Raw genomic sequence first — 16799 nt, forward strand, 5'->3', positions numbered from 1 at the left:
GCAGATGGGGTGACCCTAGTACTTTCACATGACTAAGGCAGTGTCCCCTAAGACAGATTGACAGCGTCACCCTCCTGAATTGAGACTTACATTGTACTGAGGGTTGACTCAAGCATTTGTGTTTCTCTGTCGCTAGTGTTAAAAGCCTGAGTAAAAATCCATCTCTGTCCAAATAAATTTTGCTGTTGGATTCAAAAGGATTTGTATTTTTACCTCAAAAACCATTAACAGATTGCAAAAATTAAGTGCATGTGTGATTAACTCAAATCTCATCAGAGACAACCTGCCAGGTATCTATGTACAACTAAAACCATGCATTCTAACATGTTGAAAAGTATATGTATTTTTTCTTTGCTATTCTAAAGAGTGGCTGGACCTATCTTGCTTGGCTTGAAAACAAGAGACATGGCTGCAAGTCTCTGGTTAGTGGCTTTTCGCTGCAGTTCCAGGGAGTAAGAAAAAGAGAACTAGAAGCAAAATCCAAGTTGACCCTTGACAGCCACAAGCAACCCAAACTTCTTTGAAACTAAATTGGTACTTGATTTGCTTCCAATAGTAATAACTTGGCTTAATATGACTCAGCTAGGTTAGACTCATCTCCAAACACGTAAAATTCAGAAATGGAATTGTTGTTAGCCAAGCAAATACAAACCCAACTTTGGGTTTCAAATTTAGTATTTAATCCAAGGGAGGTTGGAGGCTTTTTTTTTTTAGAACCAGAATTTGTGGCACAAAAAAAATCTCAGCCTGTGTTATGAAATTTGTCCATATGCTCTTTTAACCATGTGCTGACTGAGCCAAGAGTCATTTCGTTTCCCAGACTGGAAAAAAACCAGATGTTTTCAGTCCAGTGGAGCTGTTGATGCCAGGCTTGTTCCTATCAACATGTGCAGCGGCACATTCCAAAAGCTAACTAATACTGAGCTTTCCAACTGTGAGCCCAGAAGCAGGATCAACACAGCATCCTGCTGGAGCTATTTATCCAAGCCCATGGTCCCTGTTAGTTTCCTTGTGCTGAGCTGTAAAGACAGATCATCTGCCTAGGAGCCATGTCCGGTCTAAGTGGGTGCTGCTTTGTATGTGTAGATATGACCTCACTTTTTCTCAAATGAAAGTACCATCTCCAGCAGCTGGAGCCATAAGCAGAGCAGGAGATGTTGAGACATGCAGTAAAATAGTGTAAGCTGGCAGCCTTGTGCCTAATGCTCACGTGAAACACCAAGCGTGCTTATGTGGCTTCCCTTCTTTTTAAGCAGGCCCAAACTTTGAAGACTAGGCAAATCTGTAAAGAGACCTTTTAAATATGCAATTGCTCTCTTTTGGTCATTCTCTGGTCTCAAGAGCCCTGTAGTGTGGGGTTTTTTCTTCCACTTTAACCACATGGGGAAGCTATAGAGAACAACTGTTGGGATCGTCAATTTATTACAGCTAAATAGGGGCAGTTTGCAAAATGGTAAGGTAAATGGCAAGCTTGGAGTTACGCCAGAGTAAGAGATCAAATGAGTAGTCTTCTTGCTGAATGAATGCATGTTCTTAAGGAGCTAAGAGCAAACTTTCTATTTGGGTAACCTTGATAGTTACTCAGTTCTTACAGATTTTTGAGATGCCATATTGCTCCCTTTATTTGCCATAGAGTGTTAAAATTTGGCAATCAGAGGGCCCTCAGTCCAGAGAAGTACCATTTCTTTGCCCCATGACATCTTCAGAATTAGCTACATTATGGATTGCTGCAGTACCTGCTGGACATGTGTCTTTTCTGGAAAATGTTGGTAGTGTATCAGAACAACTGAATTTCAACAGTGCCAGTATGCACTGTGTAGCATGAACTGGAATGAGAGCCCAAAGGAGCTGTCAGGGCAGCACTGGTATGTGTTGAAAGTATATTCATGCTGGAGTGTTTTCATATCACAGAACCCTGTTTGTAGATCTGCTACGTAGCCACTGCCATCTCTCCCCAGTTGCTAGGTGAAGAGAGATAGCAGAGGGAAGGAGCATGAGTGGTGTCTTTTCATAACCATCCCAAACAGAGCAGCTCCTCCTGTTTCTTTCTGTCTGGAAGTACCATGTGCTGCACATCTGCAAACTCCTTGGAAGAGGGTGGGCTTGACTGGGCTCTCCTGGGAGTTGTATTGGTCTAGTCCTTCTCTAAAGGCTTTCTTCAAGCTAGTGTTGTCCTGTAGTCCAAATTTGCAGTACTGAAAAGTTCAAGATTTGACCAATGATCATGATGCAATTTGCAGAGAGATTATTATGATTGTGCACAAGATCACTTTTCTCTTTTTTTGGCCAGTCTAAACTTCTCTCTGGAAAGTATGAGCTATACTTATGAATAATGAGACAGTTTTTAGTTACATGATTACATGCTTTTTTTTTCCCCCAAACAGCATTCTGTGTAATTTCAGCATACGGGATGATCCCACAAGGGGATAGAATTATGGCTGCATGAGCAAGTTCAAATCTGCCATTTCCTAATTTCTGAATGCCTGATTTTTTTTTTTCCAATCTAAATACCTTTCCTGTGATGGAGGGATTTTTCTGTTTTTTTTTAATGTGATGTATTTAAAAACTTTACTGTAGATGCCTCTGTTAAAAAAAAGATGCAAAATTCAATGACCCTCCTTCTTTGAAATAAAAAGCTTTATCTCTTGTACCTCTTTCCTTTTCTGGATACTGCATCGGAATGTTAAAGATATGAATGGAATTGGCAATCTGCAGTGTTAAAATAATATATATCAAATGTACTTGACTTGTTAAGGATGTTAATTTGCTGTTTGTTTTCTGTGTGGCATCTCTGCATTCATAATCTTTTGACAAATCTAATTGTTTTATTTTTTTAAACAAATAAAGGAAGCGTTCCTTATCCACCTATACAAAGCTGTATAAAGAAATACTTTATCACTCTTGTCTTAAATTAAAATGGGATTAGGGAGGATCAGTTTAATCAAAATAAATTTTAATTTATCACAATGAACCTGTTCACCTATTACAGGGGAAAAAAGAAAAAACAATTTTGTTCAACCTGAAGTGAAGGAAGTGCTGGGACCTCTGCTGCAGGAGATTTTCAGGGTTTTCCCTTCAGAAGTGCAGGTTGCTGGACTCCTGAAGGCAATGCTTTTGACATACAGGACCAATAAAACTTTCTAAAGGCAGATGTGTGGAGCTGGTTAAAATTCTCAGAGAGGTTAAAACAAAAGCAGGTTGTCAGAACTGTCAGGTTGTGATCCTAGGGAGCCTAGTTTCAGTTCTTGGAGAAATGTGACTTGCACTAGTAGAGATGAGTGATCATGTCATGTTCATGCTAATCCTCAGGGTGATATCAGTGGTGTTAATCACAAAAGAACTTTGGCTAGTCTAGTTCACAAGAGCTAAATGTAGCTACCCTTAAATCACACTTACCCTTTCTCTTTGGAAGCTTCTGGGGTAATGTCTGGTTAGGTATTTCCCCTGCTCCTCTATTTCAAATTATTCCCTCTTTTCCTCTTCCTTCTGTTTTTTTTCTGGATAGCTCCATGACCTCCTTAGAATTGCCCAGTAGGAACCTTAATAGCCATCACTTACATTTGAGCTTTAGACTGTATAAGAATTTTAATTTATAGACTGAAGTAAGTACATAGCTGTTTTGCACAAAGGAAACAAAAGGTCATTTCCTGATGTGTACTAGATTCAGAGTAAAAAGCTCCAGCATGATACAGAAGGAGAAAAAACCCACACAGAAGCCCTTTTCATTTCCACCCTTTCCCTAATCTGTTAAGCGTTGGGTGCTTACTTCAACTGAATATTGCCAATGGCCAGGGCTCAACACATCATCTTTGAGTTATTTCTGATCTTAAGTATTTCTCCACTGTGGTGTTTCTATGGCTGTGCCCACAGTGCACTGCCCTACCCTCTCCATTTTGCTGACAACTATTTTTGGAGCTGTACTTTGACCTATATTAGAGGAGCCATCCTGCTTTTTTTTTTTTAAAAAAAGTGCAGGGAAAGAAAGATAATTTTTTGTTGTTATTGATTGAAATGCCAAATCAGTTTCCTGGTCCAGCTCACAGTAATGGCCCGTGTGCAGGTGCATAGCTATGGCATGGCCAGAAGAAGGAGCAGAAACTGGGCAGGAATACCTAAAACCTTGCATTGTAGCTAACAGTAGTGTTTCCTCAAGTGTGGCCTGTTGCATTTACTTTGAATGCAAACCATGAGCCTCTCCATGCGTCTAAGTTGCTCTTGGGGGGCTGTGTGGAAGAATCTTTTGTTAGAAGAATGTGTCAGAACTTGGTTTTGTAGCTACTTGCAAGTACATAAGCTCAGATGTTTCAGTTAGTGTCTGCATTTTGTACAGGAGCTTACAGCTTCATGGTAATACTCCTCAAAGTGAGCAAATGCAACAAACAGCTCCAAACCATGTGTTCTTGACTTCAGCTCAGCTAAACAGCGTACAAGTTAGTAGAGACTTTGGTGCAAAAGGCTTAAATTAAACCATCTTCCTACTCCCCACCCCCAGTTGGGTCCACTACATTGTGGCACATATTTTGTGTGCTTAAACCAATGCTAAAAGTCATGGTTTTCATGCTCAAGTGGAGTACAGATTTTTTTTTTTAAGCTTGCTCTTGGGGGTTGGGTTTTTTTCATTTTTTTTTTTCTTTTAGCTTAGAGTGTATGTACACGCATGTGCTATGCTTTAACATGTATTCCAAACTGTGTTCTATGCTTTGTGTTGTTTAAGCTGGACTTTATCTTCTTATTAGCAAGCTACAGCCAAGGTGTGGTGACTGACAATAGAAGGTTGATCTAAACATTAACAAATTAACTCGGGCAGGATGTGTGTTGGGCAAGGGCAGCAGTGTGAACCTTTGCTCAACTATAGCGCACGACCTCACTTCTCAACCTGCATGGTTCTGAGCATAACCCACGAACCGTGAAGCAGTTGCTTGCCAGTGCCCCCACAGAGGGTGTGAAAGAAATCAAGCAGAGAGTGCCTTGCAAGAGTTTTCAGGAACACTGGCATGTGTAATGCCTGTGCAAAGAACAGAGGAAAGCTGAAGGGCTTGGAAGGCAAGTACAGCACTTTTTAAGCACTTCAAAGGTCTTGCCTCAGAAAGTGCTCAGTGAGCTGGGTTGCAGCTTCCTTCATCTACTGCAAAGGGGTGAAGAGCTGAGTCAGCTTTGCTTAGATTTGAACTGTGATCCCACACATTTTAAGCTGGGCTACTAGTCTACAAACTTAACTCTATGCAGAAAACCAGATGCAGACATATGCTTCCCATCAGATTGCACTGTCCTCTTGGTAAATACAAGGCAGTATGTCAGTCATTTAATCCAGTGAATGTTTCTGGTTTTTATACCACTCCAAAACTTGCACTAGAAACTTTTTGGGACAATTCTTTCCTTTTTGTTGTATCTCATTTTTAAACTAATTCTGTTTAACCTGTGAAACTGTTCCTTCTACAGCCATCTCACCTTGAAAACACTCCACAGAACAAATAGAATTGCAGTACTCTCACAAAATGGACATTGCTCATACTCACAGGGCAACTCAGAATGCACTGTGTGCTGTCTGGTCTCCATTCCAAGAAGTGGAAGAAAAAAAAAACCGACCAGCAAAACCCTGGAACTGTTAACTAATTCCCTCAGATGAGAGCATGAGAAATGATGCTTTTTTGTCTACTGAACACTGAGTGGGATAGGTGTGGAAAGGGCTGTAGGGAAAAATTTCCACTGGGGTGGTGGGTGGAATACCCAAAGGTTGCCATCTGCCCCATGCCCATCTCTGTTGGCAGGGAAGAGAGCCACATCGTTGCTCTTTGCCTACACTATATCCTATAGAAATGCAAGCGAGAGATAAGTGCAGAAGAACAAAATCTCCCTGCTGCTCCTTGTTGCCTTTAAACACCACTCAGTTGGACAGAAATTTCCTGTGGAAGTTGGCAGTGTTTTATGCTGCTATAAAAGTTGTTTGTTTTGGTTTTTTAAGGAAGTTAACATAGCAGATAGATGAGGTGGAGTGGATGGAAAGAATAAGTTTCTGAAAAATATCAGTATATGTTAAGACATTACTGTTGCTTCCCTAAAGCCTAGAAAGAAGTATGAATCATATAGTAATCCCTTTAGGATATAGATAATACGCGACCTATTATGTCCGTTTTGAAGGTTTCAGTTGTGCTGCCCTTTTATTGTACATATTAACTACTTGTCTTTTTAATTCATTAAATTATCTAATACGTTAGTTATCTGCACCAGAAATTACTCACTTTTTGCCACTTTTTTCTCTCGGGAAGGCTCCACTGAGTCCTTTGGAGACTTGACTGCCTTTATCTCCTTTCAGAGCTCTTTCCACGATACTAGTCTCACCTTTGTGAGCACCTTATGTCATGGTAACGATCTGTTCAGCTAAGGCGAGTTGGACTCTGCTCCCTGTGGAGCCATCAGAGTTATCAGAAGAGCTTGCTGCCTGGCTGCGAATAGCTCCTTCAGTCCTGGTGGTGAGCAAACTTTATCTGTAGAGCTGCTAACTCCAGTAGGAGGGCGCAGGTCTGGCTTATTGGTGTTGCCACTGGTCAGATCTGGTTGAGCTGCGAAACAAAATTCTGTGTGAATGTGAACATATTTACAGCTTTAGAAAAAAAAGAGACTGAGTCTCTGTTCTGGAGAGACAAATATTTCATGTTCATGTCCTATGTGAAAGAACTACTGTGTTGCTGGCACCACTGTTATGACTTAAGTTCCCTCACAATCTTGAGATTAATCTAAAAAATAAGAATTTTTAAAAATCTAGCTCCAGATTTTTTGTCATTGTTTTGTTTTCTAAACCCCCTTTGGGAGGGAGGTTGCAAGTATTAGCACTGTGCTGTCTCCCAAATAAATGGTGAGGTTTTTATGATGTTAAGAAATTCCCATATCTAAATCTGTCTGCCTGTCCTCTGAGGCCAGTTTCCATCAGTTTTATTCCCATTTACTAAATCAACTGTATCCCCATTTACCTTTTATTCTCCAGGTCTGCAAATGCAGTTATAGCAGGATTCTCAATTTCCTCAGTCTCACAAGACAGGTGCACAGTACCTCATGCCTTTACCATATTCTTAGGCTGAGTGCTTAGAACAATTGGTTTGGGTAAAATTTTTCATTTAAAAATTGTTTTTTCTGAAAAGTGCTGTAAAATACCAACCCAGAATGAGATGTTAGGGAGCTAACATTGCAAAACAAGGCTGATATTTATGTTTTAGTTTTGTTGTGCTGGTAGGTGTAACAATTGCTATTATAAAGCCGTCATAGGTATAGATTCACTAAATCCCTTCAGTGTATGATTTAAAGATGCATAATTTTTAGGCAAATATTTTTTAGTATTTTGCTACCTTAGGGATATAATAAATAAAATAATTCAAGGACTACAAAGGCCAAGGAAGAGACTCCCATTGATATGGAATGGATGTTGGTTCAAGTCTCTTCTGTATTAGGGAAGGTTTATCTGAAAAAAGTTTGCTTCTTACTCTGACTTTAGAAGTATTACAATGTTATAGATAAACGGAGGGTGTGTGTTTTTCTAAAATATGTGTATTTTTCTGTTTTAAAGTTGGTCATGTTTCTTTTCTTCATATGAATAAATGAATTGCTTTTGGCTGACTTACCTACCTGAGGAGGGTGATCACAGTGTAGACCCTTTCTTTTTGCATAACCAGGCACATTATCTGGACAATCTGAGAATGCATTGACTCTATTTTACATTATTATGAGGTTACAAGGCATGAAATAAATTCTTGGAAATGGCTCTACAAAAGATGTAAGTTCAAATTTTATTATTTGGTATCAAGTGATTGTTAAGGGTCATACTGTTGCTGCATTGACATGTCTCCACTGTAAATATTTGACTGATACTAACAATTCAGCCTGTAAGTGACTCTAGTATGAAGTTTAGTATAAGAAACATTTTTCTTTATTGTGATTTTTTTTTGTGTATTATTGTCAGTAATATTCTAATTTGCCAATGACTATTTCTGTTTAGTTAAAATAAGAGTATGTTTTTATGTTACTTTTAAGAATTATTTAGCATGTAATCTTGCCAGTAGCTTTACAAAGTCCCTCATGATATCTTTTTCTAAGAATATTTGGGTTTTATATGGTATTTTCCAGTTCATATTTTTCCAGCTACCAAAACCTGTGTATCAGTAGGTTTCATTCTCACAAGCTTGTCCTCTTCCATTCTGGTCGCCATGTATTGGTCCAGGTACAACACAAATGGAGACTTTACCACAAGCAAATGTGGTGCCTTTTCCAAATGTGTTAGTGGGTTTGTTGATCAAAATACCATCTTGATAACAGTCCATCTAGAATGTTTGACAACATGAATTAGTTCTTGGAAGAGACTTTCTAAAGTACCAAAGGGAGTCAGGAACACAGTTCAAATTGGAAAATGGAGAAAAAAAAACCCCAAACTTTCTTGACAAAGCTAATGCTCATCTCTATAATATATATTAAATTGGGGAAAAAAGGGTAAAAAAAGCAGTTGGATTCTAATAGAGTTTGCACTCCTGAAGTCATGAGCTTTCTTTGAAAATCCGCTCCCCTCTGATTTTGGTTACCCTTCTCAAGAATCTAGCAGTTTAAAGCAAGACCTGTGTTCTTATGGGGGTATATATGTGAGTGGGTGTCCATGTGTATAGTAAATGCACTGTAAATTTACAGCTTCCATAATATGGAGGAATTAACCTGGAATAAAACCACTTTGAAAAGGAATCATGGGGGAAATAAAATTACTAGACAATCTCACAACATTACAACAAATGTCAGTGCAGCCCTTTGGAGTTCTTTCAACTGTGTTTTAGATCACTTTGTTTTGCTTCTCCCAGAGACCTAATCTTGGAAGGCTAGAACTTCTGTGCAGAGCAGCTGGAATTACTTAAATACTGGAACCACTGCTGGATTTGGTTGCATCCTCCAACATGACCAGTCCTCAGTAAGTACCATGTGAGGATAGTTATAACTAAGAAGGGAGTGGGTTGCTACCTGTAGGAGAATGATATTGTGACATCAAGAGGGTTTTATCAGTATTACTAGAAGGAAAAGTTTTGAGGAGGAGGAGTAGGATTTGGTCAGTTGTCTAAAGAGTGTGAATTAGCAGAAAAAACACGAATGGTGTAAGCATGTCTGATGTGTTACTAACAGCTAGTCACTGAAAACTAGTATGTCATATTATTCTAAGATCCATTTGCCTTTTTTCTTTCCTGCCACCAAATCTGTCCCAAAGCAGTTTGCCAACACTAGTCTGTTGGTTTGTTTTTTTCTTCTCGGTCAAATCAGATGGTGTCTGTCATGTAGTCTGTCTAAGAATACAGAAGGTAAATACTGTTGGGAGAGAGAAGGCTGCACCAATCCATTTCCTTTTTCCTTTATTTGCCATACAATTGGATCGTTGTATGCTCTTCTGTGCAAAACTGAACCAGCTTGTAAAGGTAAATGTCCACAGGATGGCACTAAAGGTGAAAATCAAAGGAAGAAAATTCTTGGTAAAAATAGGTGCTCCCTCTGGGCTTCTGATTTCAGCTTGTTTACAGAGGAATACAGTTCTTTTGGAAATGAAAGAATCTCATTACTTTGCATTATTAGTTAGACAAAGAATAAAATAAAATAAGCCTTTAGGTTGTTTAAATAGTACTTCCTTTTACCTCTACTTTCTGTCATAGTATGACACAGTTGCAGCCTTTCCCTGCCAAATACTTGAGATATAACAGCATTTTCCAATTTTTAAAATTACTTTCTTGTGTAATTCTGGCAGCATTAGCTCCTTTTAATTTAGGAATAATGTTTTCTGTCCAAAAGAGTTAGTCTAATGGTGAGGTTCTGACCAATAGAATCTTTCTCTTTCACATAGAATTTTAGTTCCTTCACCCACATCCTTAGACTTACAAGATGAGAGTTAAGGACTCTTCTAAATTATTCATTTTTTTTTGGAAAAAGAATGAACTGTTTTTCAGGTTGCTTGAATAGCTGGAAGATTTTAATAAGCTTCTTTAAAACAAAATCACCAATGCAATTTTTGCAGTCAAATAAGGGAGGGAAGTGGGTACTAAGCTCTTTTTAACTATATCCCTAAGGAAAAAGAGTGTCTTCACACCTGCTGTTGAAAATCTCTGACAATTAGCCTGAGATTTCTTCAGAAGTGAACAAGCTACCCTGGATGAAAGCTAGAGGAGTTTATGCTTGCACCTACTCTGAATCAAATGGAGCAAGCAGCTTTCACTGGGTACTGCAAAGGATCAATCCCTGCTGGGGCTTGACATGCAAGCTCACTCTCTCTCTCCTGCAGTGAAGTCATCCTTCACGTGCACTAGATAGTATGCTAGCTGACAAAGTTTGAGTATCTAGATAAGTAGTGTCGTGTTATAAAGGTGGAAGACATGTGCATAGTCAGACTCTGGTTTTACCTGCATGGAGTTCCCCTTAATGATAGTGGGGTGGTAGAAGAATATGTGTTCAGATTTAGAAGCTGTACATAAGGATAGTTAAGATAATCTTTATAGAGGAGTCCATAATTCTGAATTGTTGTTCTCCTTTCAGAATTATTTTGAAATAACTTGTAACAGAATGATCCTTTCTAGCTGAATGAAACAAAGTTACCATCCATCAAAACTATTTGAATATTGACCCACAGTGGAAGAGGGGTCAAACTGCATCCATTAATTAACAGTTGATTTGTATATAATGATTAATAAGCTTAGCTATTCATTGCTCACTGATCTAACTTAGAAAGCAGTGAGTTTTTAGTTGGCATAGTTACATGCCGCCTTCTGTTTTGCACAAATATTTTGCTTCTGGGTTCATGCATTTTTTCCATATTTGTTTGTTTGTTTATAACACATCCATTTATATTTAGTGCTTTTGAAGCAGACACAGCAGAGTGAAATGCTGTTCTCCTTTGTCTGTGAGGTTTCTGTTGATTGCAGTGGGATCTACTAAAGATGAGTTTGGAGATATTTGGTCTGTCCCCTCATTGAGGACACCTCCTTCAATGACCTTGCAAAGGCCTTTTACGTTGCTGGCTTTTTAGGATTCTGTGAAGTTCTTGTCTCTAACTTATTTTTACTTGCTTGCTTTTTTTATTTATATTTGTTTATATGTATATGTGTGTGTAGAGAAAGGATTTTTTTATTTTGCTTTTTACATTTTCAGGCCTTCAACAGAAGGTGGTGTTTCAGAAGTTGAGATAATTTCACAACAAGTGGAAGAAGAGACCAAAAGCATTGCTCCTGTACAGCTTGTTAATTTTGCTTATCGAGATCTACCGTTAGCTGCACTGGATCTGTCTGTGGCTGGGTCCCAGCTTTTGTCAAATTTGGATGAGGAGTACCAAAGAGAAGGGTAAGTACAAAGGACAGAATTTTGTTTTATAGTTTTAGGCTATAGGAATTTCACGGCCTGTAAAAAAGAAAACCTTGAGCTGGAGAAGAGCAGCCAGTTGTCCTCAAACTCTTTCTAAAACCATTGTCACAGGATGGAAGTAATGTTTTCTAATATAACTAACATGCTGGTTTGGGGCTCTTTATAATTTTAAGTGATTCACAGCTGCTGTTTGTCCACAGTCTGGAAGCCTTCTGTCAGGGAAAACTAGTCCAAGCATCTAGCCCACCAGACAAGCAGAATGGCCTGGTGAAAGCTCTTTGTGAAAGGTGTTTCAGGAGGGCTTCAGGGTGACAGAGAGTTAGCTACTGTGATTCTTGTACATAGTTGTACATCTCCTGACTGAGAGATAATGACTTAGTACCGCTGATTCCTGGACAGATTGTGTACTTTTCACAGAATAATTTGAATTGCATAGTTTGCTTATGTGACAACATTGTCTTTGATAATGTATGTATGTATTACTCCTGTTTTTGTAGAACAACTGTTCCAGTTTTATTGGAATAGAATCATAGACTCAGAATGGTTTGGGTTGGAAGTGACCTTAAAGATCATCTTGTTCCAACGCCCCTGCCATGGGCTGGGACACTTTCCATTAGACCAGGTTGCTCAAAGCCCCATCCAACCTGGCCTCGAACACTTCCAGGGATGGGGCATCCACAGCCTCCCTGGGCAACCTGTTCCTGTGCCTCACCACCCTCACAGTGAAGAATTTCTTCCTTATATCTAATCCAAATCTACCCTTTTTAAAGGATTTTAAACAGTTCCTAACATTTGCCCAGACATTACCCAGTGTCAGATTATGTGGCATTGCTGTCCTACAGGACATCAGAAGTCATCCTTATGCCTGGTTCAGACTTGAAGTGGCTGTAGGTGGACTGCTATACTAAATTTTTATGAAAGATTTGGGTCAACTGGAGAGAGTCCACATGAAGGCAGTGAAAATTATTAGAGGCCCAGAAAACCTGCCATGGAGTACCAATTGAAATAACTCTTTGTATTTCATGTGAAGAAGAGACTTTCAGGAGAGCTTGTAAGAGACTTCAGTGAGGAAGACAACAGTCTGTTATTGTTCTCCGTGATGTTTAGGACAAGCAGTAAAAGGCTTGAATTGCAGCAAAGAAGAAAATAATAAGGGTAGCAAAGTGCTGGGACAGACTACTGGTGTGTATGGGGAGGAGGGGAATAGAGTTGCAATCACTAGATGTCTTTAAGAAGATGCATTTGTCAGGAATAATAACACTTTTAACATCCCCTGGGACAGAGATTAAGTGAGCGTTTATGCCTAACCCCTCTGATTCTGTGATTACTGTTCCACTGTGTGTTGCACTGAACGTATATATATTCAGCTGTCCATAAGATCCATCTAAAAGCACTTCACAGTAAGTCATATAGAGCTCTCATTGATGAAGACATTAAAAGGCTTTATATAAGCCTCCATTTATTAACAGCTCAATGTGTTTTAACCTGTGCTCTGAAATCAGCAGAGACCTGCTTGATCTCTGCTCAGCAGGTATTCTGTATGGTAGTCAGGAAGCACTATGTGGGGAAGGCTCTTGCCTTTAATTTCTTTCCAAATTGGACTTTATGAGACATCTCCAGAAAGTTGTTACTCCAAACAAGGGGAAATACGTTTCAAGTAGGTTATATAAGTAAGGTACAACTGTAACATAAAATACCCTGCATAGCAAAAGAGGCACTTGAAAATTAATTTGAGTATGCAGGTGTAACCCTCAGGCTATTTTGGTGCTGAGTAAATACCAGTTTAGTTCAAATATGCATTTTTATAGATTTTTGTGATCTGAAACTCAATTCTTCACTGTGCCAAAGTGCACAGATCTCTCATTGTAGCCGTTTGAACAGCTTTGCAGTCTTAAGCGTGGACATAGACTTGTCATTCTTTTCCTCAGCAGAGGTCTCTTACTTCACACAGACTCCTTTTGTGGCTTTATCAGTCTAAACAGAAATAAGCAGGTGCCATCCAGACCTCCCAGCTGTAGAGTGGATTCTTTGAAGAAAATTCAGAGCTGTAGTTTGTATGTCTCAATGCATTTTGGCTGAGTATGTTCAGCTGAGTCCCAGGACTGTATCTGCCTTGTGGGAATGACAGCCTCTTCCTTTCAGAAGCACTGATCGCAACTGATGCCCTGTGAAATTTAGGAGCAGAGCTGAGCTCAAGAAGCCCAGCAGCAAAAGTAAAATACTGGCCCCATACCACCTCATGGCTTGGTTGGGAGTATGTCAGGTATTATGAACATGGTGTAATTTCTTTTTCATGGCCTTGTTAGATGTGTCTGGCTTCCACCTGAGTAAGAAGGAGATAGGGTGGGTCAGATCAGTTTAGTACAGGAACTGACAGCTACCCCTCTCTCATGTATGAAGAGAGTGATGTGGGAAGGGCAGCACAGGAGGTGGCAGAAAATGTCCAAGTCCCTCTAGTTTCTGCCAGCATCCGAATCTGTAACTGTGAAAATCTGTTACCCCGATGCTACCATACAGGTTGCAGGTGGAGATACCAGAAGATACTGCTAGTGCCAGAGAGTACTAAAAGATAATGTAGGACTCATCTTCCCCTCCCTGGCAGTCTGCCTTTGTTGTAGACTCCAAGTCTTACCTTCTGTATACTTTTCCCTGAGAATTTCAGGGAAGGTGCCAACCTGTATGACCTGCGTATATTCTGTATGGTTCTGTTGTTCTAGATCTGTAGCTGATCTAGGCAAGTTATAGTCGTTCTAACTGCAAGGGTCTGCAACAGGAAGGTCTGGCACATCCCTGTGCTTGGAAAATGCTGGGTTGTTGTTACAAGCTGCATCTGTCCGTGACCTTGTGGTTTTCAACATAACTGTCCACAATCCCTAGTTCCTGCTGTGGGTTGTCACACTTCATCACTAGTAAGTCTCCATCTCCATGCACAGAGCAGCAAGAGAGACATCAGGCTACAAATGAATGAGTGGGCAATGAAGGAGTAGTCTTCTTTAATGGTTTGGTTGTGTGTGCCCCAAGGCTTTCCTCTAACTTTCCTTGTTAAAGGTGAGAAGGTGTTCAGGGTCCAAGCATGAGTGCAAATTTAACCTGGCTGCTAACTAGGGAAGCTTTTTGTTTCATCTGAGAGAACGTTTCTGTCAATAAACCCGGTATTAATAGGCAAACAGGAATAGGTGGGTCAGAGCTCAGCCCTCTTGTGTGCCTGGAAAACTCTCAGATGGCATCAGACTGTCACTGCTCCCATGAGAAAGTAAAAAAAGGAAAGGAAAAACAAAAAGAAAGGAAAATTATGGTCTGTCTTTTGTTAGACCGTATGTAAACTGACATTCCCATGGCTTTAAAGATACTGGAATAAAAAACTTATTTTGTGCAGTTTGATGGGTCTTTGCTCTATCATATCAAATGCTCAGAGCAGTCAGTTCCCATCTGTCAATGTTATTGAAGGAATTTTGTGGACAGTTTGAGCTGGTTTTGTCAGAAATTTAGTTTACAGTGCTGATCCCTTTGCTAAGCAACAAAGAAAGGACTGCAGATTAGATGGCACATTAAGCCTGTCCCTGAAGTACACCTGTAAGTAGTGAAAGGGTAATCAGGCAAGAAGAACCTTTCTGACCTCCCAGAAACCCTCAAACAAAACACAAAATGTATTGTCTTCTAATGTGGGTTGAGCAAAAATTCTTTTCCGTCTGTAGACTTCTGAAACGGGGAAAGTACAAAGATTTACATAATGGAAGTTGGTTAAGTTGGATGGAATCTACATTGCAAATATTCTCACTCATTATGAGTCATGCAAGTGGGCTGGCATTGCTGCCTTTGCACTGAACAGGAGTAAGGTGCCAGTGGTCTCCACATGTGGGGTAGGAGGGTTTTCCTGCATCTGGCTTGCTTCCTAGCTGCAGTGAGGCTGATGCTAATAGAGCTATGGGTCTTACTCTTCAGAAAAAGGAAATTTTCAGATAAATGCCAGCATGATGTAACTAAAACATTTTGAGTTTTATATGACTATAGCAATCTCTGTTTATAAAGGTATATCTCTTCCACCCTGTTTAGCACTGTGAAGAAATAGTAGCTTGGTTCTCAGAACCAATATGAGTGTGATGTTCGTTACCTATTAGTCCTGCTGATCTGCCCTGCAGTTAACTTGTTAGAATCATCCTTAGATATTGCTGCTGTGCACTGTACTGCATGCTTAGACATTGCAGAAACGATTGAGGCATAGGCTGGAGACATGTATATGAGAAATCAACTCATTCATAGAATGTGCCTTGAATGCCAAGGAGAACATGTGGTGTACATTTCTAATATATCTGTAACAGATTAGGTGATACTCGTGTACAAAAAGCAGTGGCAAAGTTGCCCATTTTCTTTGTGTCTGTGAATTTATTGGAGAGACTGTGTCTGCATTGAACTCTGCATGAAAAGAATGTGTAAATGTTTCTTTAAGGAGACTAATCACCCAGAAAGTTAAGGAGATTTTTAAATGTTAGCATTAGCTTTAAGTGCCACTCTTAATTTCTTTCTTTCCAATCAAGTATTCTGCTTTCCAAAAAAATACTTTTTCTTCTATTTTTGTATTAATGACCAATAAAAATGATGGAGAACAGTTGAAAAATTGACAACATGCAGAAAGCGGTACATATGTGCCTAAAGACAAGCAGGGACAGAGAAAAGCTCGCCTTCCTGTATTTTCCTTAAGCTCCAGTTAGGAGGTATCATTCACAATAAATTATAAAAGAATTTACAGACAGTTGCACAATAGGCTGTAATTTTGTGAATATGCAGTTAGGCAGTGAGCCTGTCTCAATAAAGATACGTATTTAATGGGGGTTGGGAAGCAAGGGGAGATATATACACCAACTTCAAATTATTTGTTGTATTAGTTTTTGATTGCAGCTCTTGAATTTTTGTATGTTAAACAAATCTGAAACATGACTGTGCTTACAGCTGTTGATGTAAAACAGTATTTGAAAAGATTGGGAGTTCATACAGTTAATGTGACTCACTTGACATTAGCTGTAAATAGTCATGCCATTGCAATTTAATCATTTATGATCATCTGTTCATAGCCTTAGATTTGTTTGGTTGCAGCTAGAAAGTGCATTAAACAGTAGGAATATCTGAAAAAAAGAAACTATGGGAAGGGAGAGAGAGATAAAAAGGAAGGGAAACTAAAACTAAACAGAGAACAGAGATTTACAGAGATTCAGAAGTTAACACAGGAAAGAGTCGTGAGCTTTTCATTTTCAATGGGTTGCAAGCTTTCACTGATGAATGTGTTCACCCATCGGGAGAAAAGGATGTCTGTTCCTTGAGTCTGTCTTCTGTAATTGCACCAAGTAGATGCTATTATTTCTGGTTTTCATATTAATTTTTCAGGTTTTATTTTGATTTGTTTGAGGTATTTTACTTGTATTTTCTACAAAGCTTAAAGGTGC

At 39.3% G+C, this 16799-nt stretch overlaps 1 protein-coding gene across 1 annotated transcript in view; it reads left to right on the forward strand.

Moving 5' to 3' along the window:
• Nucleotides 1–8835: 8835 nt before the first annotated feature.
• TMEM266 (transmembrane protein 266) overlaps nt 8836–16799 on the forward strand; it is a 62182-nt gene continuing 54218 nt past the window's right edge. The window contains exons 1-2 of the mRNA XM_075045588.1: nt 8836–8938; nt 11152–11340. Of these exons, the coding sequence (XP_074901689.1) occupies nt 8925–8938; nt 11152–11340 (203 nt within the window). The 5' untranslated portion in view covers nt 8836–8924. The remainder of the gene's footprint in view (nt 8939–11151; nt 11341–16799) is intronic.

This window comes from Buteo buteo, chromosome 13 (assembly GCF_964188355.1).
Source record: "Buteo buteo chromosome 13, bButBut1.hap1.1, whole genome shotgun sequence".
Lineage (NCBI taxonomy): Eukaryota > Metazoa > Chordata > Aves > Accipitriformes > Accipitridae > Buteo > Buteo buteo.